This window comes from Coniophora puteana, assembly GCF_000271625.1.
Source record: "Coniophora puteana RWD-64-598 SS2 unplaced genomic scaffold CONPUscaffold_9, whole genome shotgun sequence".
NCBI lineage: Eukaryota > Fungi > Basidiomycota > Agaricomycetes > Boletales > Coniophoraceae > Coniophora > Coniophora puteana.
The window spans coordinates 738,440-765,937 of NW_006913061.1; the positions used below are offsets into that span (position 1 = coordinate 738,440).

Genomic DNA, 27,498 nt, shown 5'->3' on the forward strand with positions numbered 1-27,498 from the left:
TATTTAAGAAGCGGAGGGATCTGCCATACCGAACCAGCCAACGCAGCACTCCTCCAGCCGACTTTGCCTTCTTCTTCTTCTTCACTTTTCTTCGCCTTCTTCAACGCTAATTCTTTGTCGCCGTCGTCGCCGCCGCCGCCGTCGCATCGCTACTCGCTATAATCCCGCGCCGCCCTTGCGTCTTCTCCGTCGGCCGCGTTGCTTTAATATCCCGTCCCTCCTCTAAACCTTCTTCGTCTACTGCACACTACCTACACACACTAAACCATGTCCATGAACCCTATCCCCCTCATTAATCACCCGTGCACGCTGTGCTGTCGGCCTACCTCCATGTGGTGCAGCCGCTGCCAGAGCGCCTGGTACTGCACGCCGGAGCACCTCAACAGCGTGAGTGTTACTTACCTTTTTCTTGTTCCGTTCACCGTGCACCATCATCGCTGCTTTTGGGCGACGCCATACAATGCCGTACACATTCTTCTTCTTTTGTCCGCCCGGCGCGCCCTGCCGCGTCGTCGCGTTTTACCATGTCTTGTGACCTCTTACCAACCTTGCTACCTCTGTTCCTTTTTATGGTCGATGCTTATTTGTGTTTTGCGCTACTGCCATGTAGGACTGGTCCCGTCACCGCAAAGAGTGCGTGCCCGCTGCACCGAACCAGAGCCAGAACTACAGCAACATGATCGCGACGCCCCCGCCCGCCGAGCAGCAGCTCATCGTCGTGTCCGCCATCCTGTTTTCGCCTGAAGAAGGTGGGTGTTAACGCGCCTCTCACCCTCCGCACCGTGCCTCTCGCCTTGCGCCCTCCTCCCCCGTCACATTCTGTCGTCAGCGGCTGACCCTCTCTCCCATTCTGCTTCCATTCCTCGCAGAACGCCCCCGGATCATCACCGTCAAATGCCGCCCCCCACAAATGCCCTCGCAGGGCATGTGCCCGCTCCCGCTCGTCGCGGGCCACTTCGCCGACGGCCAGGCGGAGAGCATCGTGCTCACCCAAGGGCTCAACGGCGAGCCCTTGCGCTTCCCGCTGCACCTCTGGTACTCGCCCACCGCGCTCACGCGCGGCGCGCCCGTCAACCGCGCGATATACCACATCACGTCCGGCGCGGCGCCCAAGGCGTGGGCGGGGACGGTGGTTGTGCTCAAGTACAACGGGTCGAGGCGGCAAGGGTACTCGGATGCGGGGAGCAACGATTTGCCTGCGTTGTCGGCGTATTTCTTGGCGTACAAGTAGATGCGGCGCGCGGCCGAGGACAACGTCACAACACCAACAACAACAACAACAAGCTATTCCACCTGTCCCTCCAAGCTAATCCGGATGCGACTGTGTTTATTTGACTGTGCTAACTTATCTGGACCGTCGTCGTCTGCTGGTCTGACACGTACGCTGTTCTACCATTATCTCTCTTGAATTCTCTGCATCATACGCAACCTCACCGCACATACTACTCCCCTTTATAATGCGCACCCGTTCACTATACATAGTATTACCATTATCACGCCACCACATAGACCCTCTGACCTCGACTTTGACTCTGACTCTGACTCTCATCTTCCTATTCCTAGTATCCTACTCGCTGTGTAGCTCTGCCGCTCTGCTTGTCCTTGTCTTCATACATCGTCTCCCGTAGTAATCGTGTATTGCTCTCGTGCCCGAATGCTATATCCTAATCTATTGTGTCGAAAAACCCATACAGCCCGCTGCCCGCGTCGTTACGCGGCGCGCAGGACAAAAAAAAACTAGCGCGACGGAGCCAATATTAATGTTGAGATTGACACGCTCGCGGTCGCGTCAGTGACGTGTTCTGCGCTTCGCGAAGCTGCACATATTCGGCAAGTACGTAGCCTTACCTATTCGGGTGCTTTTGATTATTCCTGTCATCCCAAACCCTCCTAAACCTTCAGAACCAGGCAAATCGCAGTCTAGTTTCAGACAGATTTCAGAAATGCTTCTGGGCCCTCGCGTACTAATCGTGGGTTCTCGGGAGTTCTCGGCTGGGCGCTGATGTTACTTGTGATTAGGGTTGCCGCAAGTCAAGTTGGCGTGAAGGATTGTCAAGGTCAAGGCGACCTTGAGCTGTCATACTTGCCTAATAGAGGACCTTGAGCCGACCTTGAGCTTGAGGTGTCCATCAAGCCGCTTCGCGGAACATGCCGAATAGCCCACGTTAGGCAATAGCCCCTTTTCTAATCTAACGCGTTTCGCGTCTATGGTACTACGCGTTTGCTCATTATCATCCTTCCCGTTCCTCTCGCTCATCTCGTACGTATGCCGGTGGACTATTCAACGCAACTTTCCAACATCCGTGCTCTGTAAGTTCTCACTGCATCTAAACCACAGCCTTTTTATTGATCTGTCATCTCCGGAGCACTGCCCACTGACGAACCTGCAGGTCCAACCGGATGTACAATGGATAGCAGTCGGGCTAGAGTGCGTCGGGAGTGCATCGAGAGCGCGCCATAGTCACCATGTCGGATGGTACGGAGCATGTATTTACCGATAGCAATGGAAATATTGGTATCCCTCATGCATATGTTCCGAAATGCATAAAAGCTCAGAGATAGTGCAAGGTATGGCTATCAGTCTCGAGAGATGCCCTGCTTTTGTGGTCGACCTCCGCCGTCGTGCATCTGCTTGGAGATGCAGAACGCGTTTTCTGCATCTTGGGCACCACCATCTATGCCCTCTCACTCCCAGTATCCACATGTTTCACCTGCTTGGTCCGACTCTCAGTACATGTTGTCGAGCAACTATGACCCCAACTCCATGCCGGCTGTCCATGTTCATGCTCCAGCTATTGTCAGCTACCCAACCTCTGCAGTTAGCAGGCAATCGGACCATGGAAGGCATCACCTCCACTCGAATCCAGGCTCTGAAAACACTTGCTATCACCCCTATGCTTCGCTTCCTGCCCCAAGTACTATACAGTCTGGTGTTCTTGCTGATACAACAGATGAAACTCTGAACACAGGAAGCCTGCACTCTCGGAAGCGTATTTCTCGCTCTTCCCGACCAGCTCAGGTGCAGAAACAAAAGGGAAACCCTTCCAAGGTGCCTCACTCTACTGTTCCAGGTGTTGGTCCTACAGCCGCTGCTCCCTTGGAAGCTAATGTTCACCGGTATGGTTCAATCATCAAGAGATCCTCTGGTTCAGAGGAGTCACGATCTGCGACCGATGTATGGCATTTTTTATATGCAGTAGAGAGCCGGGACAAGCCCAACTCCTGGCAGCCTCTAGCTAAGGATGTTCTTGATGCTATTCCTCGGCTTAAGGCATACCCAGGCAAGTCAGTCACTGCAGTCGCTTGTCGCGAGTGCTCAAGGATGTGAGTGCTTCTATTATGAATCAGAGGAACATGTATCTGATTAACTATGAAGGAAGCGCTGGCAAGCATGGAAATGCGACCATGGTCAAACAGTAACCATCCGGAATCATCTTCAAGAACATCACCAAGAGGAGTATGAGGCAGATGTCATGCTTTATCATCTCAAAGGCTACACAACCCTTCATTCAACAGCATCTGAGTCTAAGATTCGTCAAAACTGTGATCCTTGGACATTGCAGGGTTTCTATGATAGATTAGCAAAGTGGATCGCTGCTGATGATCAGGTAAGAGCAATCTGTTCACAGTACTGTCCAAGCGACTGGTCTGACAAGTTTTGGCAGGCAATTTATGCGATTGAGTGTCCTGAGCTTCGAGAGCTGTTGCTGTACAGCAACATTGAGCTCAAGGAAAAGGAACTCCCTCACCGAACAAAACTTATGCAATTAGTGATGGAGAGCTTTGATGTAGAATATGCTAAGATCTTATCTGGAATTGAGGTGAGAGCTGGCGTTTTTCTACACTCTCTACATCAGCTAAACAAGTTAAAAAGGGCTCAGAGGGGCGTGTCTCATTTGCCAGCGATCTTTGGACGGATCCAAAGCTGGTCTCATTTATGGCAGTGACTATACACTACATGGCACTCACTCGCAGTGGCTATCTTGCTCTCCGAACACAGCTTGTTGCATTTCGTCGCATTGCTGGTGCACACGATGGGATAAATCTCTCTCAAGCATTTGACCAAATCCTTGGTGAAATTGGTGCTCGGCATAAGGTACAATTTATTTCGTATTATCTAGCAGGTGCCACTCTAACCGGTGCTGCATTTAGGTCTCTGCTATTACATTGGATAATGCATCCAATAACAATACCATGCTAGACGAGCTCCAGGTCCGTCTGAGTGACCAGGGATTCGATTTTGATAGCACAATGCAGCGTATTCGGTATGATTTATTTTTAAAAAATTGGGCTACCTTTTTGACTGAAAACTTCAACTTGTACAGATGCTTTCCCCACGTTGTGAATATTGCTGTAAAGGCAGGACTCTCCCAGCTGACACAGCTGTCGGTTTTTGATGATGAGGACTTGCAAGAGACCCTCAATGATGTAGGGGTTGATTGGGATGCAATTCTTGTGGATGATCCCGATTACCTTGAGTCGGTGCGAACTGACGTTGTTAACCGTTGCCGGGGACTTGTTTCTGCTATCAGGAAGTCAGGCAGACGACGTGATGACTTACAGGCATCCGTAGATGCTGTAAATGCCTTAGTAGATGCAGAAACCGATCTTATTGATCTAGATTCAGCCATCCCGCACCTTGAGCTCATCACTGATGTAGAGACGCGTTGGTCATCAACATTCTTTCTCATTGATCGTGTACTTCATCTGTATCCTGTAAGCATGATGGTTTTTGCTTGCCCATGATTTATCTCTGACGATAACATAGGCCATTGATCACTATCTTCAATCACATCAATTTGTTCATGAAGGCCTCAGTCCAGCTGATTTACGTGTGCTGGCTGATATTCGAACATTCTTGGTTGTTCCTCATGCCGCACAAGAGCTTGTATCAGCCCAGAAAACAAGCACACTATCTGTTGTGTTGCCTATATACGAAGAACTGCTGGATCTCCTTCACATGGCTGCCGAATCACTGCCATTAATTGCACCTGCAATTAACCGCTCTATCAAGAAGCTCCAGGAATACCTGACACTGTCGAGAAAGTCTCGCTTGTATGCTCTTGCTATAAGTGAGTAAAATCCTTATCTCATTTATCCGGCAATATCTGAGTTTATTATGTAGTAATTAACCCTCTATATAAATTTGAGTGGATGAGGGATCATTGGGAGACAGAGGAGGTGAAAGAAGCGCAGCTGTGGCTCAAAAACTCGGTCCGTTCATGTTTCCTCCCTGTTCTTCTGGTATTGAGATTAGATTAGATGGTAGAATTCTCGAAAGCATTTCCGACACCACTTCCTCATGCTCCACGGAATTTGGCTCGTACCTCAGCCCCTCTTGTATCAAAGCCACTGAGCTCTCAAGCTGTATCAGCTCGCTCTTTGGCTCGTGGTTTTCGGAGCATGGGTGACCTGGCTGTGCAGTTGGGATTCAAGAAGCCAGAAATACCACTTGATCAATCAAAACTCGATGCAATTGCTCATCCCACTACCCTTGTACCTCGAGAAATGAGCTTGGACGATCACAATGAGCGTGTTGACTACGAAATATCAAACTATCTAGACGAGGAGCCCGTGGAAGACACGGATTATTTCGACATTATCCGGTACTGGCAAGTAAGTTAGTCCAGCCATCTCATCATCCGCTACAGTTGTTTATCTTTAACAGGATCACAGAACTACTTACCCTCTTCTGTTTCGTGTAGCTATGGACGTTTTGCCTATCCAAGCGTCCTCAGTCCCATGCGAGCGTGTCTTCTCATCGAGCAAGGCCACTGCTACTGACACCCGGAACAACCTGGATCCAATCACTATGGAGAAACTTCAAATTCTCAAGTTCTCATTGCGGAATCAGCGCGAAGCTGGTTTCAACAGCGAATACAGCACAAACTCATATAGATCGCCCGTAAATGTTGGCCCTTCTCGTGCTTATAACAGCTACGCTCGCGACACGAGCATCGGGCCTTCAACACAGTTCAATGCATCTTCGACTCTGCACTCACTGTCGGATGATGGCCAATCAGATATTAATGTTTCGGACCCAAATTACTTATAAATTAGATTAGGAGCATGTTATATATAAAATACATCACAACGTGAAGCTTTTGTTCGTAGTTATCCCTCGAATTTCATGTCTCAAGACGCTTGATTATGCGCGTTGTGCGCGATTGTTAGGGGTTAGCCAAAAATGGTAACACCTTGAGGCGGCTTGACGCGAGCTTGAGCTGCTCAAGGTGGCCGGATTCGGACCTTAATCCCACCTTGAACCTTGGCTTGCGGCAACCCTACTTGTGATGCCTATGTATGATGGGGCACTTGCCACTCGCGCGCCACCACGCCACCGACACCACCTTTTCTTAGCGCTCGGCTAACTTAAGCAAGGTTGACTGGCGAGTGAAGTTGCTATGATATCACAACATTTGAAGTTTGTTTTTTTATATTACGGTTTGGGAGTTACCTTGGTGGCTGTTGGATGAGGCGCGCTAGCTAGGCTAAGTTAAGCTCGCGGCCGTGTGGCGGGTAACTTTGGGAGTATGATGTTCCAGCAGGCCGAGCGGGTCAACGTTGAATGCGAGGCTAGCGCTGCCGCGCCGAACGGCGTCGCGCGTAGCTACAGCCTGCTGATACTGTAGCTATTATGTAGCTACGTTGTAGCGGCGGCGCGGTCTCGGAGGCTGCTTGGTAGCTACTTTCGGTGGTGTGTTGTTGGCAGCAAGAGAGGTTCTCCCGGCGGCATGAAACGATGCTATCATTTGCGATGGCCGTCGTCGCGACATCGCGTGCAGTCGCCGTCGCCGTCGTCTTCTGTGCTGGGCAAGCGAGCCCGCGGCGCTTACACACCTGAGCGGGACTTGCTGCGCACAAAGTGATTTGGATAGTTGCATTTAGCGCCTGTGAGCTACGGCCCTGAGCGTGGCGGGGCCTACGACGACTGTGGCCCGTGGCAGTCCCGCTGGCTGGGCTACTTACAATAGGTTAAAGAGGGATTGAGTACCGATTGTACGGGTTTTGTCGCCGGTGTTCAAGCTAAGTTGCACATGCAAATCATCGCATCGATCAGAGGCTTCGACGGGTCCGGCCAATCACGGTGCCGTCGATGACATAGCCCGGGAGCAGGTGCCTTGATATGTTCCGCGTGGTCTCCGGGGCCCAGGACAAGGCGGTCCGCGGATTGCCGGCTACTCGACTCTCTCCCGCTCTCCTTTCCCGGACCACCCACCGAGCCCATCGCACATGTCGCTCTCCTTTGTCTCGTTCACACCATCCACCTTCAACACCGACTACACCGAGGGCAATGCACACGATGGAACAGACCTCATGGACCTCGATTACGACGACGACGCCCTTGGCGGTAGCGGCAACGCGCGCATCACAAGCCCGGGGGAGACCATCACCTCCTCGCAGGACTTCATGAGGTGCGCCTGCCCCCTGATCCTTACTCTTGGTCACCACTCGCTGAACGCCCGTTTGTCGCCGTGTGCTTCCATCATAGGGGCCACGGTACGTACGTGGAGAACGAAGAGGTCATCGCCTCCGTCGCGGGCACGATCGAGCGCGTCAACAAGCTCGTCACCGTCCGCCCGATCTCCACGCGGTGAGCCTGCGTCTCCTCCGTCTTCACGTTATGCCCCCCGAATGGTACTCACCGAGCCCCGCCAATCCCGCGCTGCCCCATTCGTTCCCGCTCTTTCGTTCTTTCTTTCGACTTTTCCTTCGACTGCTCGTTCGCTCTCTCACCCGCACTGCTGCGCGCCTCAACCCCGAAACGACGGCACGCAACGGGTGTATGCGGTGTGCTGCGCTCGCTTAGATACAACCCAGAGGTGGGGGATCTCGTCGTGGGGAGAATAACAGAAGTGATTATCGCCATTTCCTTTCTCCCGTGCCCACCGCGGTCGTACACGTTCTACACACTGACCAATCTCATATCTTGCTTTTTGCCCCCCCTCTCAACGACCCAACTTCTTCTTCTTCTTCTGTTCAAATCCAAAAACTCAAAATACGCATTCCCATTCCGAACCAAAGGTTCAGCCAAAGCGCTGGAAAGTCGACGCCAACTCGCGGCAAGACGCGGTGCTGATGCTGTCCTCCGTCAACCTCCCCGGAGGTGTCCAGGTTCGTACGCGCCGTCTATCCCAAACTCAAACCCCTATGCACACTACTCCCCAACTCCGGATAACACTTCGTTTGATGTGGCATTGGTGCCTTGACACTATCCCGCCACAGTATGCTATCTATCCCCTTCAGTTTCCAGTTTCTGTTTCTGTTCCCGTTTCATCTTCCGTTTCACTTGCCGCCGGCACCTACTCTCTGATGGCTGATGCGCAAAGACTAATATCGCCGTTTCGGCTTTTTGCCCCATTTCTTTCTAATGTTGCTTTGTACATTTAGCGCCGGAAACTGGAGAGCGACGAGCTGCAGATGCGCAACTTCTTTGAGGAGGGCGATCTCCTCGTTGCCGAGGTGCAGGCGTTCTTCGCGGACGGCGCGATGTCGCTCCATACGCGCTCGCTCAAGTACGGCAAGGTGCGGGTTTCTTCTTTCTTTCGCAGTAGGAGCTTTAAGCACATCCCCATTGTTGAATGTGGGCGAATGTGCCGTGGGGCATCGCATTGAATCGCCGTGTGTGCTGATGGCGCATCGCGCATGACGCATACGCGCACGCACGACCCATCCGGCGTATTGCATGTTCCCCATGCTATACCCGTATACCACACCTCCCCGCTCCTTCTGTTCCCTTCCTTCCCTCCTTCTAGAAATCCCCTACTCACCTCACCCCATCCCACTAATATAGCTCCGAAACGGCCAACTCGTAAGCATCCCCCCGCTCCTCGTGCGCCGGCTCAAGTCGCACTTTCTCGCGCTGCACGCGGGCGGCGGCGTCGACGTTGATGTTATTCTCGGTCTGAACGGGTACGTGTGGGTGAGCAGGCACGTCGAGAAGAGCGCGCAGGAGGGCGAGACGGGGTTTGATGCCGAGGCGGTGTATTCGAATCGGAATGATGTGAGTGTGTGTTTGTTTGTGGTTTTGAGGGGTTGGTTTTTTTGTTTTGTTTTGTTTTTGTTTTGAAGTTTGAGGTTTTTTTTGGTTCTCCGGCTTTCTGTTTCCCCGGTTTCGATTTTCTTTCTTTATTCATTTTTCATTCATGATCGCACTTGCCTCTGCGCTCCGCGTCTGCGTGCACACGGACGATTGTGTGTTACCCATTTTTTTTTCTCTCGCACCACACGACGACGTCCCCACCGCGGCGCGCGCACACCGATACAAACATAACTAACACATTCCTTTTGTTTTTGTTTTGCGACAAACCAGGACATCGACAGCCCGACACGCACCGCCATCGCGCGCGTGTCCAACATCATTCGTGTGCTCGCGGACCACGTCGTGCCCCTGTCGGACGCCGTCCTCGCCGACGCGTACGACTGGGTCGCGCAACAGGACATCGCAGCGAGCGCGCTGCTCCGCGCGGAGGTTGGCGAAGCACTCGTGGGGGCGCTCGGGGGCGGGGTGTTTGCCGGGTCATCGCGGAAATAAGCAAGTCTTGGTGGGGTTTCCTGGGGCCCGTTGGCGTTTCTGTTGGTGTCTAGTGGCGATGGCGACGATGAGTGTATGTGGGTACGGAGTTCCGTGGAGTTCTGGTTGTGTATGCTTGGAGGCGGGGGTGTTCTGTTTTTGCTTGCGTTTTTGGCTCCGATGTAAAATGCGTATAGCCTTGCTTTCATGCAACAATACAGTCCAGCAATAAACAAAATCACCCGTCACTCATCATACCGTACTCAATTCATAGATGAGGATGTTTGGTTTTGCCTGTATTATTCGGCCCAACGAGTATGCACTGCCTCGCGTTTGTATTCAGAATTCCGAGGGCCATGTAACATCAAACATCGTCCTCGTCATCATAATCATCACCTTCATCCGAGCCTTCCTCCTCATCCTCGTCTTCCTCATCACTCTCCTCTTCCTCCGTATCCCCCGCATCCGTCGTATCCACCCCCCTCCCCTGGCCCTGCTGAGCACCCGCCTGCGCCCCCGCACCAACAGCGCCAGCACCAACAGCAGCACCACCGACAGCAACAGCAGCAGCCGACTGCGGCCCGGGCCCCTGCCCGCCCGTCGTGCCGTTCGCCATCCTGCGCGCCTCCGCGGCCTTGCGCGTCTCCTCCTTGGCGTCGTCCGCGGGGAGCAGCTGCTCGAGCGCGAGGTCGCGCCAGCGCAGCGCGCCGTTGATCCCGCCGCCGGCGTAGCCCATGTCCTCGAAGAGCGCGCGCGAGGTGGGGTCGTAGGTGGGGCGCGGGCGGGCCGCGGGGTGTTTGATGCTTGTGGGGTTGCCGTAGGGGTAGGAGGGGTGGACTTGCGAGGGGAGGACTGGGTGGGGAGTCGGGAGTCATGTGGGTTTGGAAGGAAGGTGGAGGTTAGTGAGGTGAATGACGAGTCGAGGGTCGTGATTTGTGGAGTTGGCCGATGACGAAGCGATGCGCGGTGCAATGTGGTGTGGTGCACGTGAGGAGGGAAATGTGCGTCAATCAATCGGAGGAGTGAAATGCAGGTGTGTGTAAGCATGCAAAGAGAGATCAGGCGAAAGTCGAGAGACTTACTGTCCGAGTCGTCCGGGTTCGGCGGGATCATGTGCGCCGGGATGTCGAGCTCTGGGGGGGTCCAGAGTAAGTAACGGCTTTGTCGAAAGGGAGCTCAAACCACGCAGCATATTCCCTGTCTGTCTCTCTCCATCACTGAGCGCGAGATAGGCGCTCACTGGTGGATAGAGGAGTGAGCGAGTCCGCCAGATCTACGTACCTTCGTCAGATAGCTCGCCGGACATGTACTCGAGCGACTCGACCGTATCGAGGACCTTGAGGTCGTTCTCGGTCATGTGAATGTACGAATAAAACAAGTCCTTCAAATTCAGAGAAAAACAAAAAGGTAAACGGGTTAGCCTATTCGGAAGCAAACCGAGCGCTCAAAGCAAAGAACATTCTTAGCTGACTGACAGTCATGATGGCCGATGGCGGATAGCGAGCAAAAGGTGACGGCAGCGAGAGGTCTGGGCTATGCAGCGCCCCCGTTGACTCGTAGTTAGTCTTAACGAGGTATGAGCCGGAAACCACGCTTTTGGCGGAGGCGAACGGACGCAATCTGACGGCGATTACTGCCTGCGGTAGCGAGGGGTATGTGCTAAAGCACTTGACCTGTCTTAGACCTGACTTGACGTCGTGTCAAATGTCAGAACGGAGCAAAAAAAAAGATTGGTGAGCAGCGGATGTAATCTAGTCAGCAAGGGGTGACAATGTGGACCCACAATTGGAATAACGTGACAGCACCCTCAGATTCAGAATGGGAGATCGTGGAGGGTTTGAGTAAGACGCGATGACGGATGAGTTGGTGGAAGCAAAGAACGTTACAAACTCCGTCCGCGTCGGACGTTGTAACCTGATCGGCGTTTGCCAGGTGGCGGTGCCAAGTAAACTATCTTGGTCTTGGATGATCCTCGTTGCCGTCGCTGTAGCTTTTGGCCATAGAAGTGAACATTCGATCGTCTGATGTTCTAGTCAAACGTGTATGACATAGCCAATCCATAATCCCGTCCAACAAAAGGAAGTAGCGCACTGGAGTGCGGTGTATAGAGTTGGGAACACAGGAAAGTTGCCAAGAACAAAAGTTCGCGAGGCTCGGATTCGGCCCTGTTTCGGATCAGGCTTCGAGTAAACAGTCTGCAAATATACTTTAAGCGCGCAGTGCATCGCCGTGAAACTGACGCTGTGGGCGATTCCGATCATGGATCAAACCTTCAGGAGTAAACAGCGCAAGGTTAACTCTTACGGGGGAACCGCGCGGCCCAAGCGAGCTCGTAGCTCACGCATACGGTGCCGACGAAATTTGCATCGCATTCACTCGATGCATCTGACGAGGTAACGGCATTGTTCAGCCTGAGTCAGGAGGCAAATGAGGGTCTATACGTGGCGGCATACTGCTACCATTCAACTTCAAGGCGGGTAGTTTGTTTGACGTGTGACAAAAAATCACAGTGCAACCGGTCGCCGTGTTCACCACCCCCTTGGACGAAGAAGGCAAAGTTGACTCGAGCATGAGTGTCCGGTGAGCTCGCTCAACAACCTACAACTGTGCATGAATGGATGTTGACCGGACACAACAGGAGTCGGACCGCGGGTTTCTGATGTCTCAAGGTATCAAAGGTTAAGAAGTTTGAGTACGCCCATGGAAATGCAGACGAGTCAATTGGTCCTCCGTTGGTTTGGTAGAGAAGTTGCCTGCTCCTGTTGCGATGTCACTGCGAACTCTCCAAAGCACTGTTTCATGGTCTTCCGGTTCTCTCGGTCACCGACCTTTTTTCCGTGTGGTGTACTCCATACGACGTCACAACTTTGCGGACTGGAATCATTGAACAATGAGCTCACTCTGACATCACTTCCTCAAATTAACCTCGGCCCAGATCTCTCTTTGGCGTATGTTTTTCTCACTGATGCAGTTGTCATTTCACACGCTCCACTATAATCGCGCATGCTAAGCCACCTAAGCGGTTAGCGCTGTAGCATAGCCATGCCATTGAGTTAGGCCCCATCTTTTCATCCCGGCACTTTGTCCATCGCGCGTTACGTGACTATGCACCTTTGAACGTCCGGAAGCACGTCGCCGATTCAGGGACACTGATCCCAACTATTTTTTTGGCCCCTTCTTTAGTCAACAGTCAGATGCAGATCTGCTACCGCACGTGGGGGGTATCGGGCCAGATCCCTTCTGGTGTTGCTCTGAATGTGAAGTCGACGATCCCCACAAAAACTCAAAGCAACGTAGGTCGTGTGGCGACTTGCTTCGCGAAGAGTTTAAATCGGGCGTGAACCTAAGTTGTGTTTCTAAGATTTCGACGGTTGCGAGGTACACTTTGGGTACAACTTGCCACGAGCTGCCCACTCCGCAAACGGCCCCCTCACTAAGATCGTTTGCATTTTTCTATTATCGTCGCACCCCGTTTCCTGTGCTCAAGAACTGAGGTGTCCCGATTCTGAAAACCGGACTGCTACAAAAAAGGTTGCTCGTGTGCGTAGACTAAACCTCGTCAAGAAGGGCAATAAAAAGGGTTATCACGAAAGCGCCACACATGCGCCATAGGAGCCTATAGTACTCAATTCTCGGAGCGATCAGGCACCCAAGGGCGATTGAACGCACGTGCACAAGCACGCGCACAGTTCCCGCCACGAACAGCCTCACCTAGACAACCTGCTGGACATGTGCATAATGAGCAGACATGAACAATCCTGAGCGGATGCAAATGTGGCTTACCTACCTAAACCCATTGCATGGCCGGATCGGCGATTATCCAGATCCCCGAGACATGTATATGTCGATCTCGGCGGGGTGCGAGAACTTCCGGGGAACGCCTGGCGGGAGAGGCGGGATATTACTAGGATATAGATCCCACGAGGTTCCACGTGCGAGCGTCTCCAGCGAAGAGGAAACGAAACACGTGCAAAATATTGATAATGTCGCTCGAGCCGTGTATGCGTGGGCCCCCCTTCCAGACAGAACTTCAGTGGGATTGATTGGTCCGTGTGTGAGCGTCTCCGAGTCCGTCGAATCGGAGACGAAACGCCTGCGAGATATTGTTAATAATTGCATGAGCAACGCACGCAGACGCGTTGTATGTGCGACGCGGTAGGCGGTAATCCAGGAACGGGCCGCCCATCGTTGCCGTTTCATGCGCATGACCGCAATTGATCTTTTCTTTTCTCCATCTTTTCATTCACCATTAGCCCCATCCTGATCTCCACTTCATTCCTCTGCGGCTTGTGAGAGCCAGTGATCCCTGTGGCTGCAATAATGGCCATCTGACTCCCAAGCGCCAGGTTGCGGGACTGCGCCCTCGCGAGTGCTATTCGGATATTGGTCATTTCTTGCCATCTCCTGCGCAAACGCCGAAGTTGATAATTGAGTAGTCAATAGGGGCTCATTGATCGGAGCGCGTCCACATTACAACCTAATATTTACTACTCGTATGCGGTGATTTGATGCGCCTGTTTCTTGCGCTGGAAGCGATTGATCGTGATGGTAGGTACCACCTCAGGACCGCTCGCACCATGTCGCGCTTATTGTTATGTTGTTTAGCATTGGGTTCTGAGTCACTCAAAAAGCTTAACGGCCATCATCCCTTTCAGTCAAGCCACGACATTGTGATATTGAAAACACGTTTTTCTGTCTCGCATCTTTGTGTCCGCTCGCGTGCGCGAGGACTCATATCGCTTACTCGTCACCTACCCTTCTCCGGGAAGTAGGCGTACGACCCTGATAGCAGTTGGTGTTAAACCGGTGCAGTAAGCGAACCACGCGGAACGTTCCTGAGTAAACTTCTTTAATTTTGGTCTGTGGTATGTACCCCTGCCACCTCCACATTGTGAACGTCACCATGACTTCAGCTACGCAAAGATCACGAAGTGAAAAAAGGGTTCAGCGTTGTCACAGCGAAGACGATAGTGTTACAGTATGCATTATATTGCTGAAGGGTTAACGTTAACTATGTGCTTTGCCAAACTCTATGCGTGTGTATGCTGATATGTATACGGAATACAAACAATCAAACCCCTTCTTGGGCCAAAATACCATTAGGTTGCTGCTCTCCGGCAAGCTCATCTCGATTTTCCTCGAGCTCCGGCGCAGGTGGAGGTACATGCAATGGTGGAGGCTGGGGACGCTCCACCGTTTGAGATGACCGTGGCGATGACTCGGTCTCCAAGTTTTGCAGACGCATCTCGACGAGGAACTCGCTGTCCCGGACGGACTGGGCCCACGTCGTGTACAGACGCACGGAGCTCATCATGGCGCGAGAAATACCTGCGATGGCGAAAATACCTGGGTAGCCGTGTACGACTTGAAGAGGGATGAACATCAGTCTTTCATCGTAGGATACGCCCAGGAATGACTACTCACGAATAAACTTTCTACCAGCGGGCAGCTCCATGAAGTGCCGGAGCACCCAGACGGCAGCCGCGGGCAGAAGAAGCATGCCAAGGAGTCCGCCAGTCATTGGGGCAATCACGTCCCTAGTTGCTGTCCATGGGTCAGGATGTGTCCATCCATTCGTCCGTATCTAGGACGTCATATCCAAGTGAGTCTTCAAACGGAAGAATCAACCATCAAGGTCGCTTACCGCTGCCAACCCCCTTGTTATCCGCTGCGGCAGCTGAGCCCTCCTATTGCGCATCGCGATCCTGCCATACACAAGCCCGAGCGCCCACATATCTACGATTCGTATCTCCGGCTGCATGCTCGGCTTGACCGCGAGACGGAACGGCATGACGAGGTACAGCTCCAAGACAAGCGCGAGCAGGATAGGCACCACAACGCCCAGACAGAACACCATGTACGTGGTACGGAAGAGCCACGACAGACTGCGCTTGACAAGGAACACCGAGAACTCCGGTCTGGGGCCATCACTGCTTCGTCTCTGGCGGTGCTTCTCCAGGCGCTCGATGGCCTTGATGATGGCGTAGCATGCCCAGAGCAGATAAAACCCAGCAATGAGCGAGTACCCGTCGTGCAGATCCCGCGCCGTGAAAAGACAGAAGAAGTGCCGCCCCACCTGGACGGGTAGCGCGATGCCGGCCGCAACAAGCACGGATACGATGCCCCATACCGCGAGGATGAAGCAGATAATGCGCCAGCGGAACTGAGGGGGGATGTACACGACGATAAAGTCGTCCTCGATGTTCCGCTTCGACTTGATTGCCTCCGCGTTCTGCGCCGCCATGAGCTTCGCTGCCTCATCGTCCACTGGCTGACCGTTCTCAAGAACCTGGGCCGTTGCGCGCATATCCTTGGGTAGCGCGATGTTATCGCTGGACGGCACGCGACGGTACGTCCCATCGGATGTCTCGACAAACTCCCCATCTTCAACAGAGCGCCGGAATAATGCGGACCACGTCTTGTATTGCACAGTCTTCTCCTCAGCATGCGGGCGGTCTCCGAACATGTACGACGTCAGACGCAGTTTCGAGGCAAGCTGCTTCCAAACGCGCACGGACGCCTGGTGAAAGATCTTCCGCGGACGCACGTAGCGCATGGTGTAGGGCAGCGCCAGCATCAAAAACAGCAGGTCGACAGGAACGTCCGACAACGGCTCCCTGTATCCGCAGACAGAACAAAAAATAGGGGTCAGCCACAATCACAAAACACGTTCGTAAACTTCAAGGGTTCACGACGACGAGCACAAGGTTCAAGGTCTGAACACTAAAGGACTAAACACCCACCTCGTCTTCCATCGAATCGGAAATATGGACTTGCTAGCCACAAACAGCAGCGTCGCAACGCTGCCCACGCCTGACGCGACAACGAGCGAGTACATCAGCGCCGAAACGAGTAGCTTGCGGAATTGAGTGAGCGTCGGCCGATCGAGAATGTCCCGGATCGGGTGGAAGTTCTGGTCCTGCGGGTCCTTGATGAACCACATCGCGCCCGGGCGCATTATGTTACGGCAGCCTGACAGAAGGACCGCGAATTGGTACCTGTATAGCATACACGGCATAGCAGCAATGGAAGGCACATTGGTCAGCGATTGCGCCCTCCCTGAACCAGGATAGGAGTAGAAAATACTCACATGAACATCGTGCCCGCAACCCAGTGGTAGAATATCGCGGTGAGCGGCGCATGTAGGAAGAACGCGGCGCGCGACTCGATCGTTGCCTCAGGGAATAGCCATACGGTGCACACGTCAAGCATAATTCCGCAGCCAAGCGGGAAGATGATGAGCTCGATGATGATGAACATCGCGACCTAGGCCGAAATCAGTAAACGACGTTGCGCAACCCCTGAAAAGCAACTATCTCTGCCGCCGTTGCTCCTTCCGTCGGACAAGCCGAACAGAGCCCGCATCGGCGAGTAGCCACCAAAAAAAGACGGAAAGTCGCAAGTCTGGGGCGAGCAACAGCGGAATGATAGACGGCAAGCCCTCGAGGCTAATATTCGAAAAACAAAAAAAGAACCCAGAAGAACAAACGTACCTTGAGCACCAGGAGCTGTTGCCTAACAGCCGTCCGCACCGCCCGACCCGCGCTCCGCGCATTTCCGACCGTAAAGACATTCAGATACAAAGCCAGCACAAAGCCGACAACCGCATAGCCAAGCAAGATTGCGAACACGCGCTCGTGGGGCCCGTGGCCGAGCGCCATGCGCACCCAGCCCGTGCGCGCGGTAACAGCGCCGCTGCGCACTTCGTGCCCGAGCGAGGCGAAGCGGGGCTCGGCCCACTGCGCGAGGGTGGAGTTGGAGTCGAAGAACGCATTGAGTGGTTTCATAACGAGGTGTTCGGTCGCTGCAGTGGGTGCTGGCGCTGAACCGAATGCTGTTGCCGCAGTTGCGGTCGCGGTAGCTGCGACCGACGACACCGATGTTGAGGATCCTGCGACGGTATTCCGTACAGCACCCCACCGATTCATAGCGAATGTAGTCTGTAACGGAGCAGAGTGTCTTGTATCAGCGCCTTCCTCTCCCGTAGCGAATCCTGCAGTAAACCACTTCACCCATTCATCGAAAACTTTCCCAGCGAATACCGCTTGCTCCTCCTTGCCCGACTTCGTCACAGCGAACTGCACGAGGCGCTGCAACGCGGCCCAGTAGAGCCGCGACGCGCCAACAACCAACGGCACGACAGTGCGAGACGTCACGTAGGTGATCACATCCACAATCGGGTCGGTGACGTAACGGATCGCGCGAATGGGCAGGTGCAGGATGTAGAACAAGCGTGGGGGGTCGAGCTGTCATTCACAATGAATCAGCTGTCTGATAGAGTAAGAGAAAAAGGGCATACCGAGAGCAAGGCTGTCGTCTTGCCCAGCGTGAACGGGAGCCATATCCCAAACCCAATGGTCGTGTCCAGAACAAAGATCATCAGAACGGCCTGTCGGGCAAGCGATGTTAGCCACCATCATGCATATGCATAGAGGACCAAATAAATCCATACGCACATTCTGAACCACGCCAAACAGTGGCCCCCTAAGCCCGATCGCTATACAACGGACAAACGAGCATCAGCACCTTCGACCTCCAGGAAGCTAGCGCCCTAGGAAAAAGCCAGAAGGAATGGCGAACCGAGCACTCACCTTCCAGCGCACCCTCCACATCATCTTCAACCCCAATATCATCCTCCAAATTCCCATCCATCTCCACCTGTGCACCAGGGACATTCTGCGCGCCCGCAGGCTGCTGCGCCTCGCCCACACCGCCACCGCCGCCGCCGAGCCCGTTCGCACCCTCAAGACCGTTGGCGCGATTGAAAGCGTCGAGCCCGTTGATCCCGTTGAGCCGGTTAAACCGCTCGTTGACCTCGCGAAAGTCGTTTTCGTCGTCGTCAATATCCATATCCATATCCAAATCCATATCCCCCTCCTCGATCTCGACGTCCATATCGAGATCACCGTCGTCGTCGAGATCCCCTTCGAAATGACCGTCGCCGTCGCCGTCGAACCGCCCGTTCTCAATCTCCCACCCCTCCGCATCAAACTCTCGTTCTTCATCATCTTCGTCTTCATCGTCGTCGTCGTCGGCATACGCACCAAGACGACGGCGCAGCGGCCGCTCCCCGCCGTTCTGCGGATGCACAGCGTCCTCGCCCGGCCGCGCATACGGATCGCGGAAAAACCGATCATACTCCTCCCTCTGCCCCTCCCCCCCTTCCCTTTCCCCTGCCTCTTCCCCGTGTCCTTTACCTTCTCCTTGCCCTTGCCCTCGCTCCCGCTCCCGCTCCCCGTACGCACGCCCAAATCTCCGCACAGGCTCACCACCAACCCCATCAAAGTACCCTCCCAGCCCACCCTCAGTCTCCGCCTCAGACGACGACGTGCCGGCGTTAAGCTCCTCCGGCGCATGGTACATCGCGAGCCCGGGCGACACGAGCGGCACCGAGGGCGCACCGGGCGGAGTGCTCGGCGTGTTCGCGCCTGTGCTGCTGGGCAGCGGCGGGCGGCGAAGCGGAGTCGCGAGCGGGATCGGGATGCGCATGCTGCTCGAAGACGAAGACGAAGCGCTCGCGTGTGCGTGTGAAGAAGGAAGATTGTGCAGGCGCGGGTGGAGGTGCGGGTTGAAGTTGAGTGTGTCCGGTGGCGGCGACGTCGACGGCGCGTCCACATCCGCATTTCGCGCTTCACTGCCTCGTTGCTCATGCTCGTGTTCCCGCTCCTTCACCTCCGCCTCCAACAGCTCCGCCAAACTCCCCGCCTCGACGCCCTCATCCCTGCCCTTGTCCTTCCCAGTACCACCCAAATCCGCCCCGCGCTCGCGCTCCATCAGCGCCGGAATAACCCCCTCACCCTCCCCATACCCCATCCGCACATCCCCCACAGACTCCCCCGCCAAATCCGCAAAACTCCCCAACACAGGACTCGCCTCCCTCGAAAACGGCACCGGCTCTTCCGCCGCCGCCGCCGCCATCGCCGCCGCCATCGACATGTCGAACGAGCCCTCCGCGAGCTGCAGCTGGTCGTGCACTGACAGCGGCCGCGAGCGAGACGAGGAGCCGCCACCGCCAGTGATGGAGGAGATCGAGGCAGAGCCCGAGGAGAGAATGGACGCAGAGCGCATGCGCGCGCCGGACCTCGCGAGGCTGCTGGTTGGACTCGTGTCGGGGCTGAAGCCTGGTAGAGGGTTCGCGTTTGAGGTTGCAGCGGCGTTGGCACTCGCGTTTGCGATCGAGGTCCCGTCCATCTTCGAAGTCGTGTCGACACTCGGCGCAGAACCAGGACCAGGACCAGGACCAGCGCCAGATCGATATGCGGGATGATCTTCAGGGAAAGGCAAGAACAGACCGGGGTTAAACACCGGAACATTCCCAGACGGCGGACGGAACTCGAACGTGAACGAGGTCGGGGGTGCAGCAGACGAGGAAGACGAGGAAGGCCCTCCCGCTCCGAACGAAAAGTGCTCAGCCGCGCGCATCTTGCCCTTGCCGCTGTCACCGCCGCTTGTTTGCCCTTGTGCTTGACCTTGCACTTGTGTTTTTTCGTCGGCACCCCCCTCAATGCCGTTCCCGACTGCATCCACACCCGCACCGACACCCACATCTCTACTCCCACCACCCCCCACATCAGCCGCACCATCCCTCTCTCTCCCCCCCTCATCAGCCTCCAAAAAAGGACCCGCAACAACCCCACCCGGCGCCATAATATCCCTCGTCGGCACCGGCGGCGGCGTCGGCGGAATCGGGAACTCGGGCGGCGGCAGCCTCTCCATCGCGCGAGCGCGCCCCGGCCGTGCGAGCATATTCGGTGCTCTCTGGCGCTGGCGCTGTATATCCTGCTGCTGCTGTCCGCCCCGCTCCTCGCCCGCGCCCACGCCCACGGCATGTCGATGTCCCTCCTGCTGCTGCTGCGCTCCCGGTCCCATCGGAGGTACCACAGGCGCCACAGCGGCAGCAGCCGCCGCCGCCGCCGCCGCCGCCGCCGCTTCTTCCTCTTCAAATATACCCGGCCTCGCGTTCTGACTTATCCACTCGCGCAGCAGGAAAACAGCGACGAAGATGAGCACGATGAGCGCAGCGATAATCTGCCCCGTCAAAATGTCCTGCGAGAGCGTGTTCCAGAACGGGCGGGACGAGACGAATGTAAGGAAGGTCGAGGTGCTGTTGCGCGCGGCGGAGAGGGAGAATATCTTCTTCAGCGCGAGCGTCGCGTTGCGCCCCGCGGCGGCTGTGACGTTGCCCGCCGTCGTGCCGTTCGCGAGTGTCGCATTGGCAGCAGCGTCGGTGGCGTTGGTGGTGGCGTTGACGGCGCGAGAGACGTTGCGCGTGAGGCTTGCGAAGAAGGGGTCCGAGGCGCGCGGGCGGCCGCTTATCCACCACGCACTACATGTTGCAAGAATTCGGTTATTATTATGATTGTTGGAATGGGGAAATGGGATGGAGGAGATGGAGCACGCACGTAGACTCGCCCATCGTAAAATACACTCTCCACGTCCATATCGTGATCCAGGGGAGCAGCGCGAGCCACACCGTCGCGATGAGCACCGCTCTTAGCCCGAACAAAAGCCCAAAGAAGGCTTGCTCGAGTAGGCGCCGGAAGAGGAGAAGTGTCGGGAGGCGGTCGGGCATGTCAAGGGCGTACACTGCATATACGAACAAGCAGGCACGCGATCAGCCTCAAGTAAGACGACGGATGCTAAAGGTGGGGATGCTCACCCTTCTCGAATGAATACGGGTACTTGCACACGTCGCATGTCTTCTTCTTGCTATGCGAGAGCCATGTCGTTAAACTGCACGTGAAATCCTGTCAGCCCCAATATCCAACATGCAAGCTTGAGAGCGGGAGAGAGAAAGAGAAGTGCTCACCAGTCCTGATGTATGTACCGGATGGTGCCCGAGCACTTGCATGGATAAAAGAGAGGCTGGTCGGGCTCGCCTGGCGCACTGCATATTCTGCATGTATCTGTTCGGGCGAGAAGTGCACGTCAGTCATTTGGGGCAGTTCAAAGGTACGGATGGGTTGGATGCAGAGAGCAGGGAGAAAGCCGAGTGTAGCTCCAGTGCCAGGCCGGTGAAGACGGAGCGTACGACACGGGATAGGCTGGCACGGACGAATGAGCGGGTGTGCAGCATACCTTGCTCGTCAGATTCCTGCATGGGCGCCTGTCAAACCGGTGCCCTGCCCCAGGAGGGTTGCGTGTCTTTCGGAGATGTAGTCGTGAACAGAAAATAAGAGAAACGTGAAAGCTAAACAAACGATGAAAGACAGCAAGAATGAGGAGGTGGAGGTAGTGGTGGAGGAGGTGGATGAAGCTGAAGCCTGCCAATGGGGAACGTTGAGCTGACAGACGCGCGGACGCAAATTGGTTCCGGTTTCCGACTCCGACCCTTCAGGGGCTGTTGTCCCTTACGACCTCGACCACAAATTCATGCCTCAAGGATGTAAGGAAGGGAAACGCTCTGTTTGGCGTGGTTCATTTGCATCTGGGCTATAATCGGAGACACAACCATACCTCATGCCCTGGCGTATCCACACCTCTTATTTACAAACGCATTCTCTCTTACCATGACGAGTGTGATGGAAGTGCCCAATCGACTGGCGCTCGTGGGGCAACGCATGCAGTGCACCGCCGACAAGCCCGAGCTGCACCGGCAGTCCGACGAATACTACGTTGTGGGGTGATGACGTTCAAGCTGAGGATCGTGGAGTCCTGCAGTGTACGTTCCTCAGTTAATTCGGGGCTTTGGCTTTCCGTTTGAAGAGAAGTGCGTCGTGATGTCCTGCGGGTGTATCATTTTGTATGTTTATGTACGTATGGTTTATGACTTGGTCATGATCCTTAGCGTCCGTAATACGGATCGTCATTGAGGCAAAGAACAAAAACCACGATCTAACGGAATTGATTTTATTATTGACTTTCTTGGCCTGCAAGCTCGATGGACTCAGAACGCCCAGCCAAGAACGCCTCCACTTGAGAGCTGACTATGCCAAATGGACTTGGTCTGTGGATATGATCCAACGCGGACGTAAAATGATTGGCTGATGAGGGTAATCCAATGAGCCGCTAGCGTTGCATAGCGTTGCCCTGCTGATCCTCGGCCGAACCCGCCCAAATCGAACTCACCAAGCCCCCTCTCGGATGCGCTCACCGACTACGTTTCCTCTGACAATCCCCACCTCTTCCACCAATGACATTCTGCCCAAAACATGGACGCACAGTTACAAGCAGAGCACACACGCGCGTCTATCACAGCAAGAACTCTCATTGGCCGCTAACTCGCCGTTCCACCGCGCTGATGGCCGGGCACACGGCACGGGCGGGCTAGTCTTGAGCCGCAGGACGATTGATCCTCCGCCTCCTCGTTCCACTCCAGCCTTATATGAGAACGCTTAAAGGCCCGCTCTGGCGCGATGCTGCCCGCCCTTGTGCTATTCCTGCCATCCAGTATCGTGCTGCCTCAGGAATCGGCCTGGTTCTTCTTCGCTCTGAGGCTCCGCGTTGATTTTGCGCGCTTCTTCAAGTGGTGACGATTCTAATTTGTAGGTGCTTCTTGCAAGTTGATTTTGACTCAACTCAAGAGCCACCCTCGCTCAGCACTCAGTCTCCCTCGACTTTAGTTTGTCAGTGTCACGCTGCTTGAAAATATGTCGGATCTGGAGAAAGCACGCGTCTCCACCAAGGAGCTCGACGAAGAGAACCCCATCGTCGGGAGCATTTCGGCGGCGCCGACGATCGCCAACGAGAGCGACGTGATCATCGTGAGTCTCCCTCGATCCCTCAAAATTATAACCTTCGTTCACCGAGCGGGCCCATTTCATATTGCCGTTGATAGGTTGAATTTGAGGAGAACGATCCTCGCGCGCCCATGAACTTCTCCTACTCCAAAAAATGGGCCATCACCATCGTCTCTGTCGCATTTACTGCCATAATTTGTACGTCACCGTCCACTTGCATTCCCGGTTCAGCCGCTAACCGCGAACCTCATCCTCGTATTCGCATTCGCTCGCCAACAATACAACACACCCACTGAACCACACTCCTATCATCCGCCCCACCCCACCCCACCAGCCGCATCCTCATCCTCCTACTCCTTCGGCTACGACACAATGATCGCCGAGCTCCACTGCACCACAATGGAGGCAACGCTCGGCCTCAGCCTTTTCACCCTCGGCTTCGCCATCGTCCCGCTCGTCTCGTCCTCGTTCAGCGAGGAATTCGGGCGCAGACCCGTCTACCTCGTCTCCGCCGCGTGCTTCCTCCTCTCGCAGGTCATGGTCGCGCTGTATGTCCCTTCTCCCCCGCTATATATGCCATTCTGTTGCCACTAGTTCGTTGCGCTGACTCGAACGCTTGTCCTCCTGACCTGTTTGTTTCACCACGCGCTGGACATCTCGGCCGAACCCGAAATCGCCGTAACTGGAACTCGTGTGGCATCGTGTTAATGCCATTCTTGCTTTTCAATTCAATTCAATTCAATTCACTATACCGAAACCGTTACCCTGCTACTCAAGAGCGCCAAACATCGCTGTGGTCATCGTCGGCCGATTCCTGAATGGCGCGTTCGGCTCGACGGGCGCCGTACTCGTCGGCGGGACCGTTGCGGACGTTTGGGAGCCTGCGCAGTAAGTGTTTTAATTTGTGTGCTGTCTATGTCATGTTTCTCTTTTTCGGCTAGAAGTTTTCCACCTCCTTCATTCGTCCACACTATACCCTTCCCCTTCCCATCCTCGAACTCTCCTTCAGACCTGATCCATTCCCGCTTTCTCCCTCTTAATCCACGCACACACAAATTTAAAAAAATCAGAAAACATAAGCTAACACCCCTTCTCCCTCTTCTCACGTTGCGAACCAGACGCGGCCTCCCGATGTCCATGTACAGCCTCACCGCGCTCTTCGTCACCTCGGCCGGCCCCGTCGTCTCCGGCTGGATAGACGCGAACCCGCACATGGGCTGGCGCTGGATCGCGTGGATGAACGCCATGTGAGTCCGCCCCCCTAATACCTATCCACACCCGCACCCGCATCCGGCCCGGGCTCAAGCTCATACCCCCTTCTGCACACGAACCACAGATTCGGCGGCGCATACCTCCTCTTCGCGCTCGTGCTCACCAAAGAAACGCGCGCGACGATTATACTAGCCAAGATCGCGCGGGCGAAGCGCAGGGAGACGGGCGACGGGCGGTATCGCGCGCGTTCGGAGGTGGATAATGTCGGGTTTTGGACGATGGTCAGGATCTCGTGCACGCGGCCTTTGTGTATGTGTTTACTCCTCTTTTCTTGTGGCGTCATTGTTGAAATAAGGCTAACCGGAGAACAGATCTGTTGTTCACCGAGCCGGTCGTTTTCGTGTTCAGTGTAAGACGCACGAAACATGGCTGTGTTGCGATCGCGGTGTTGACTTGTCTTCGCAGCTGTGGATAGGCTTCGCGTGGGGCATTCTCTACGCCATGATCGAGTGCGTCTCTTTTTTAATGTCTCGTTTTCATGGACTTGCATTCTCACTTATACCTAACAGGTCGATCGGCTCCCTGTTCAAGAGCGTCTACGGCTTCTCCACGGGCGACACCGGCTCCGTCTTCACCGCCCTCTGGTACGTTCCTCTTTTATCCCCCCCACCTCTCATTTATCTCTACTCCTCCCATATTTACTTATCTTACCCTGCCCTCACACAGCATCGGCTCCCTCTTCGGATGCGCCCTCAACGCCTACCAAGAAACCATCTACCGCCGCAAATACGCCTCCCGCGGACCCGAAGCGCGCCTGTACGTCGCACTGGGCGCAGCCCTGCTCTTCCCCGCCGGGATGTACATCTACGCATGGACCGCGTTCCCGCACGTCACGTGGGTCGCGCCCTGCGTCGGGCTCGCGGTGTTCATGTGCGCGACGTACGTGATCTACCAGACGGTGTTCGTGTACCTCGCGGACTGGTGCGTTCTCCTCTGTTCTCAGCGGAACGAGACTCTGACGAGGTGTTGATACGGTAGCTACGGCCGGTGGGCAAGCTCGGCGCTCGCGGGCCAAAGCTTATTTCGGAACATTATGGGCACGGTCTTCCCCCTGTTCACGACACAGATGTACAGTAACCTGTCGTATAAATGGGCTAATACGCTCTTTGCGGTCATCGCGACGCTCATGATACCCATACCCTATGTGCGCTCTTCTCTCTCTTTCCGTTGACCCAATTAGTCTTTGAGGTCTTACTTTGCTGTACTTACTTTGCCGCACTTAGGTTCTATTTTTCTATGGATCGCGGATCAGAGCAAAGAGCAAGATCTCGCAGAAGATCACCGCCGATGACGACGTCAAGCCTTCCAAATAACCTCTACGTGAAACCAAAACGCGTTACCCTTAGACTCGATTCGGGCCCCCGACCTCGCACTCATTTCTCGGTATCTTATTTGGGCAGGAAGGAAAAGGATAATTCCCCGTACTCACATACATCCAGCGCGGTGCTCGTACACGACGGCTTACGGCTCTGAACGATATTCATGAGCACTCTTGTAATCTAGTAATACCTTCCACTCTGGTCTCTTCATGGAGTCTGGGATCGCAGAGTGTCGGAGATAGACGGTACTCGTACATTAGTACTCTCCATGACTGAACGATATAGAACCCTTAGATACATAGTTGCATATCGTCATATACGTACTATAAACGTTTGTTTTGTTGCCAGGCGCACAACGTATACCACGGAGTTGACATGCCACCATACATGTTACTAATGGTGGTCAAAGATCGTTGGAAGTGGACAACAGTTTATTACATGAGCAAACTGATGGTATTAAATTCTTGTTAGCGAAGGTCAAAGCCCGCTTTGCGTTGCAACCTCTTCGATATGCTCTGCGACCTTCCAGATGCGTGCTCTGTTCCTCATTGAACCGCTGGCACAACACCCCTGTAAGTAGACCCACCCGTCGCGAACCTTCTTCACTTCGTAGCAAGGCTCGAGGCTTGATGTGGTGGGGGCGAACCACGGGGCGTTCTCGGTGATCCACGCAGCTTCCAGAGAGTTCCTGCTAGCTTCAGAGCCTAGAATAAGAAAAAACGAATGATGCAAGATGCAGAGGCGAGAGAAAGCAAGGAGGCGTGTGAGCAATGTAGTGCGATGATGTAGAGAAGCTCGAGGGGGAGTCTTTCGAGAACAGACAAGTTGTGATTTTTTTTGAGACGCTTTGAGTTACGAAAGCGGGCGCGCATTGGGTGGACGCATCGACCAATGGGAACCTAATGGTAGGGGAGAGACCTATGAGGATAGATCAAGCCATTATATTCCTGGTACTAAGGCACACCTGTCAGCCCTCATCCACATCCAATATCCTCCTCGGTGCACAATAGCATCCTCGATGGCCTCCTCGATGGCCTTCACCATCTCCAGCTCTTCCAGATCTCGAAGTTCTCTATACTTCAACCAAGGAATAGTCTTGTGGGTATCGTCGCGGGCATTGCTTACCTCTCCATAGTCTACCTCCCCCATTCCGGGGCTGTGCACCCCTTCAGACCAGCCGCAGTACATCGCTATCCGCCAGAAGCGCTGCGGCGTCACACGGCCGCACGTCGCGAGGTGGAGGATGGGCAGAGCGAACGTCTGAACCATAATGATCACGGTGGCATACGAAACCCAGAACTCCCGGCGACCTCCCTCCGATTCACGTCTGCGAGCAAACCCGTCATGCCGTTCTGATCCAGAGCATGTGCAGTTTTGGAGAACAGTGATCCTCGGGTCAGGAATCTCGAGGGCTTCGTCGCGGGGAAGTTCAGGACGAGATCTTCATTCTACCTCCTCAGATTTCTCGAAGTCTCCTGTGAAAGAAGATTAGTAGAACGATGGCATTGTGTAAGCCTGGACTCGGAGGTGGGCACACCGATGATCGTCACATCATTGATCCCTTCCTCCGCCGCTGCCAGCGCACGCATAGCCTGCAAAACTAGCGGTCCTAGCTGACTGTCATGTGGATTCTCCATCTCGAAAGTATTGTCCCATTCTTCTACGTAACGTAAGATGAGTTCTTTGGCGCTCACAGGAGCGCAGCCAGAAATCT

General features: G+C 54.6%; 9 protein-coding genes across 9 annotated transcripts; 6 read left to right on the forward strand and 3 right to left on the reverse strand.

Annotated features, from left to right (window-relative positions):
- Positions 1-106: 106 nt before the first annotated feature.
- Positions 107-1,523, forward strand: CONPUDRAFT_166825 (uncharacterized protein). Its single transcript, XM_007772532.1, has 3 exons — positions 107-387; positions 611-749; positions 870-1,523. The coding sequence occupies exons 1-3, from the start codon at positions 268-270 to the stop codon at positions 1,229-1,231; spliced, it is 621 nt and encodes a 206-aa protein (XP_007770722.1). The 5' UTR covers positions 107-267; the 3' UTR covers positions 1,232-1,523.
- Positions 1,524-3,701: 2,178 nt separating this feature from the next.
- On the forward strand, positions 3,702-4,006 carry CONPUDRAFT_36420 (uncharacterized protein; the record flags this gene model as incomplete). The annotated part of the gene is made up of 2 exons (XM_007772219.1): positions 3,702-3,821; positions 3,884-4,006. Coding segments are annotated over 2 exons (243 nt in total), but the record flags the coding sequence as incomplete, so codon positions are not given.
- A 314-nt stretch (positions 4,007-4,320) lies between these two features.
- On the forward strand, positions 4,321-5,071 carry CONPUDRAFT_32096 (uncharacterized protein; the record flags this gene model as incomplete). Its single annotated transcript, XM_007772213.1, has 3 exons — positions 4,321-4,428; positions 4,480-4,716; positions 4,769-5,071. Coding segments are annotated over 3 exons (648 nt in total), but the record flags the coding sequence as incomplete, so codon positions are not given.
- Positions 5,072-5,683: 612 nt separating this feature from the next.
- On the forward strand, positions 5,684-5,854 carry CONPUDRAFT_31368 (uncharacterized protein; the record flags this gene model as incomplete). Its single annotated transcript, XM_007772210.1, has 1 exon — positions 5,684-5,854. A coding segment is annotated over one exon (171 nt), but the record flags the coding sequence as incomplete, so codon positions are not given.
- Positions 5,855-7,317: 1,463 nt separating this feature from the next.
- Positions 7,318-9,535, forward strand: CONPUDRAFT_59195 (uncharacterized protein; the record flags this gene model as incomplete). The annotated part of the gene is made up of 7 exons (XM_007772239.1): positions 7,318-7,415; positions 7,493-7,594; positions 7,811-7,856; positions 8,026-8,115; positions 8,392-8,526; positions 8,795-9,004; positions 9,314-9,535. 7 exons carry the CDS (start codon positions 7,318-7,320, stop codon positions 9,533-9,535), a joined length of 903 nt encoding a protein of 300 aa, XP_007770429.1.
- Positions 9,536-9,878: 343 nt separating this feature from the next.
- CONPUDRAFT_155672 (uncharacterized protein) lies at positions 9,879-10,871 on the reverse strand (the record flags this gene model as incomplete). The annotated part of the gene is made up of 3 exons (XM_007772533.1): positions 9,879-10,366; positions 10,597-10,647; positions 10,796-10,871. The coding sequence occupies 3 exons, from the start codon at positions 10,869-10,871 to the stop codon at positions 9,879-9,881; spliced, it is 615 nt and encodes a 204-aa protein (XP_007770723.1).
- A 3,615-nt stretch (positions 10,872-14,486) lies between these two features.
- Positions 14,487-21,875, reverse strand: CONPUDRAFT_126735 (uncharacterized protein). Its single transcript, XM_007772534.1, has 14 exons — positions 21,593-21,875; positions 21,324-21,420; positions 21,174-21,247; positions 20,917-21,100; positions 18,106-20,840; positions 17,971-18,011; positions 17,814-17,903; positions 17,527-17,760; positions 17,008-17,454; positions 16,605-16,780; positions 16,258-16,512; positions 15,159-16,131; positions 14,939-15,098; positions 14,487-14,878 (listed from the first exon to the last, which is right to left on the reverse strand). The coding sequence occupies exons 1-14, from the start codon at positions 21,612-21,614 to the stop codon at positions 14,586-14,588; spliced, it is 5,781 nt and encodes a 1,926-aa protein (XP_007770724.1). The 5' UTR covers positions 21,615-21,875; the 3' UTR covers positions 14,487-14,585.
- A 1,011-nt stretch (positions 21,876-22,886) lies between these two features.
- On the forward strand, positions 22,887-26,120 carry CONPUDRAFT_106993 (MFS general substrate transporter). Its single transcript, XM_007772535.1, has 13 exons — positions 22,887-22,998; positions 23,054-23,217; positions 23,292-23,391; positions 23,528-23,741; positions 23,971-24,081; positions 24,312-24,440; positions 24,530-24,714; positions 24,777-24,814; positions 24,871-24,914; positions 24,975-25,049; positions 25,132-25,386; positions 25,444-25,609; positions 25,689-26,120. The coding sequence occupies exons 2-13, from the start codon at positions 23,104-23,106 to the stop codon at positions 25,776-25,778; spliced, it is 1,521 nt and encodes a 506-aa protein (XP_007770725.1). The 5' UTR covers positions 22,887-22,998; positions 23,054-23,103; the 3' UTR covers positions 25,779-26,120.
- Positions 26,121-26,199: 79 nt separating this feature from the next.
- Positions 26,200-27,463, reverse strand: CONPUDRAFT_166830 (uncharacterized protein). The gene is made up of 3 exons (XM_007772536.1): positions 27,322-27,463; positions 26,749-27,259; positions 26,200-26,683 (listed from the first exon to the last, which is right to left on the reverse strand). Exons 2-3 carry the CDS (start codon positions 27,051-27,053, stop codon positions 26,482-26,484), a joined length of 507 nt encoding a protein of 168 aa, XP_007770726.1. The 5' UTR covers positions 27,054-27,259; positions 27,322-27,463; the 3' UTR covers positions 26,200-26,481.
- Positions 27,464-27,498: the final 35 nt, after the last annotated feature.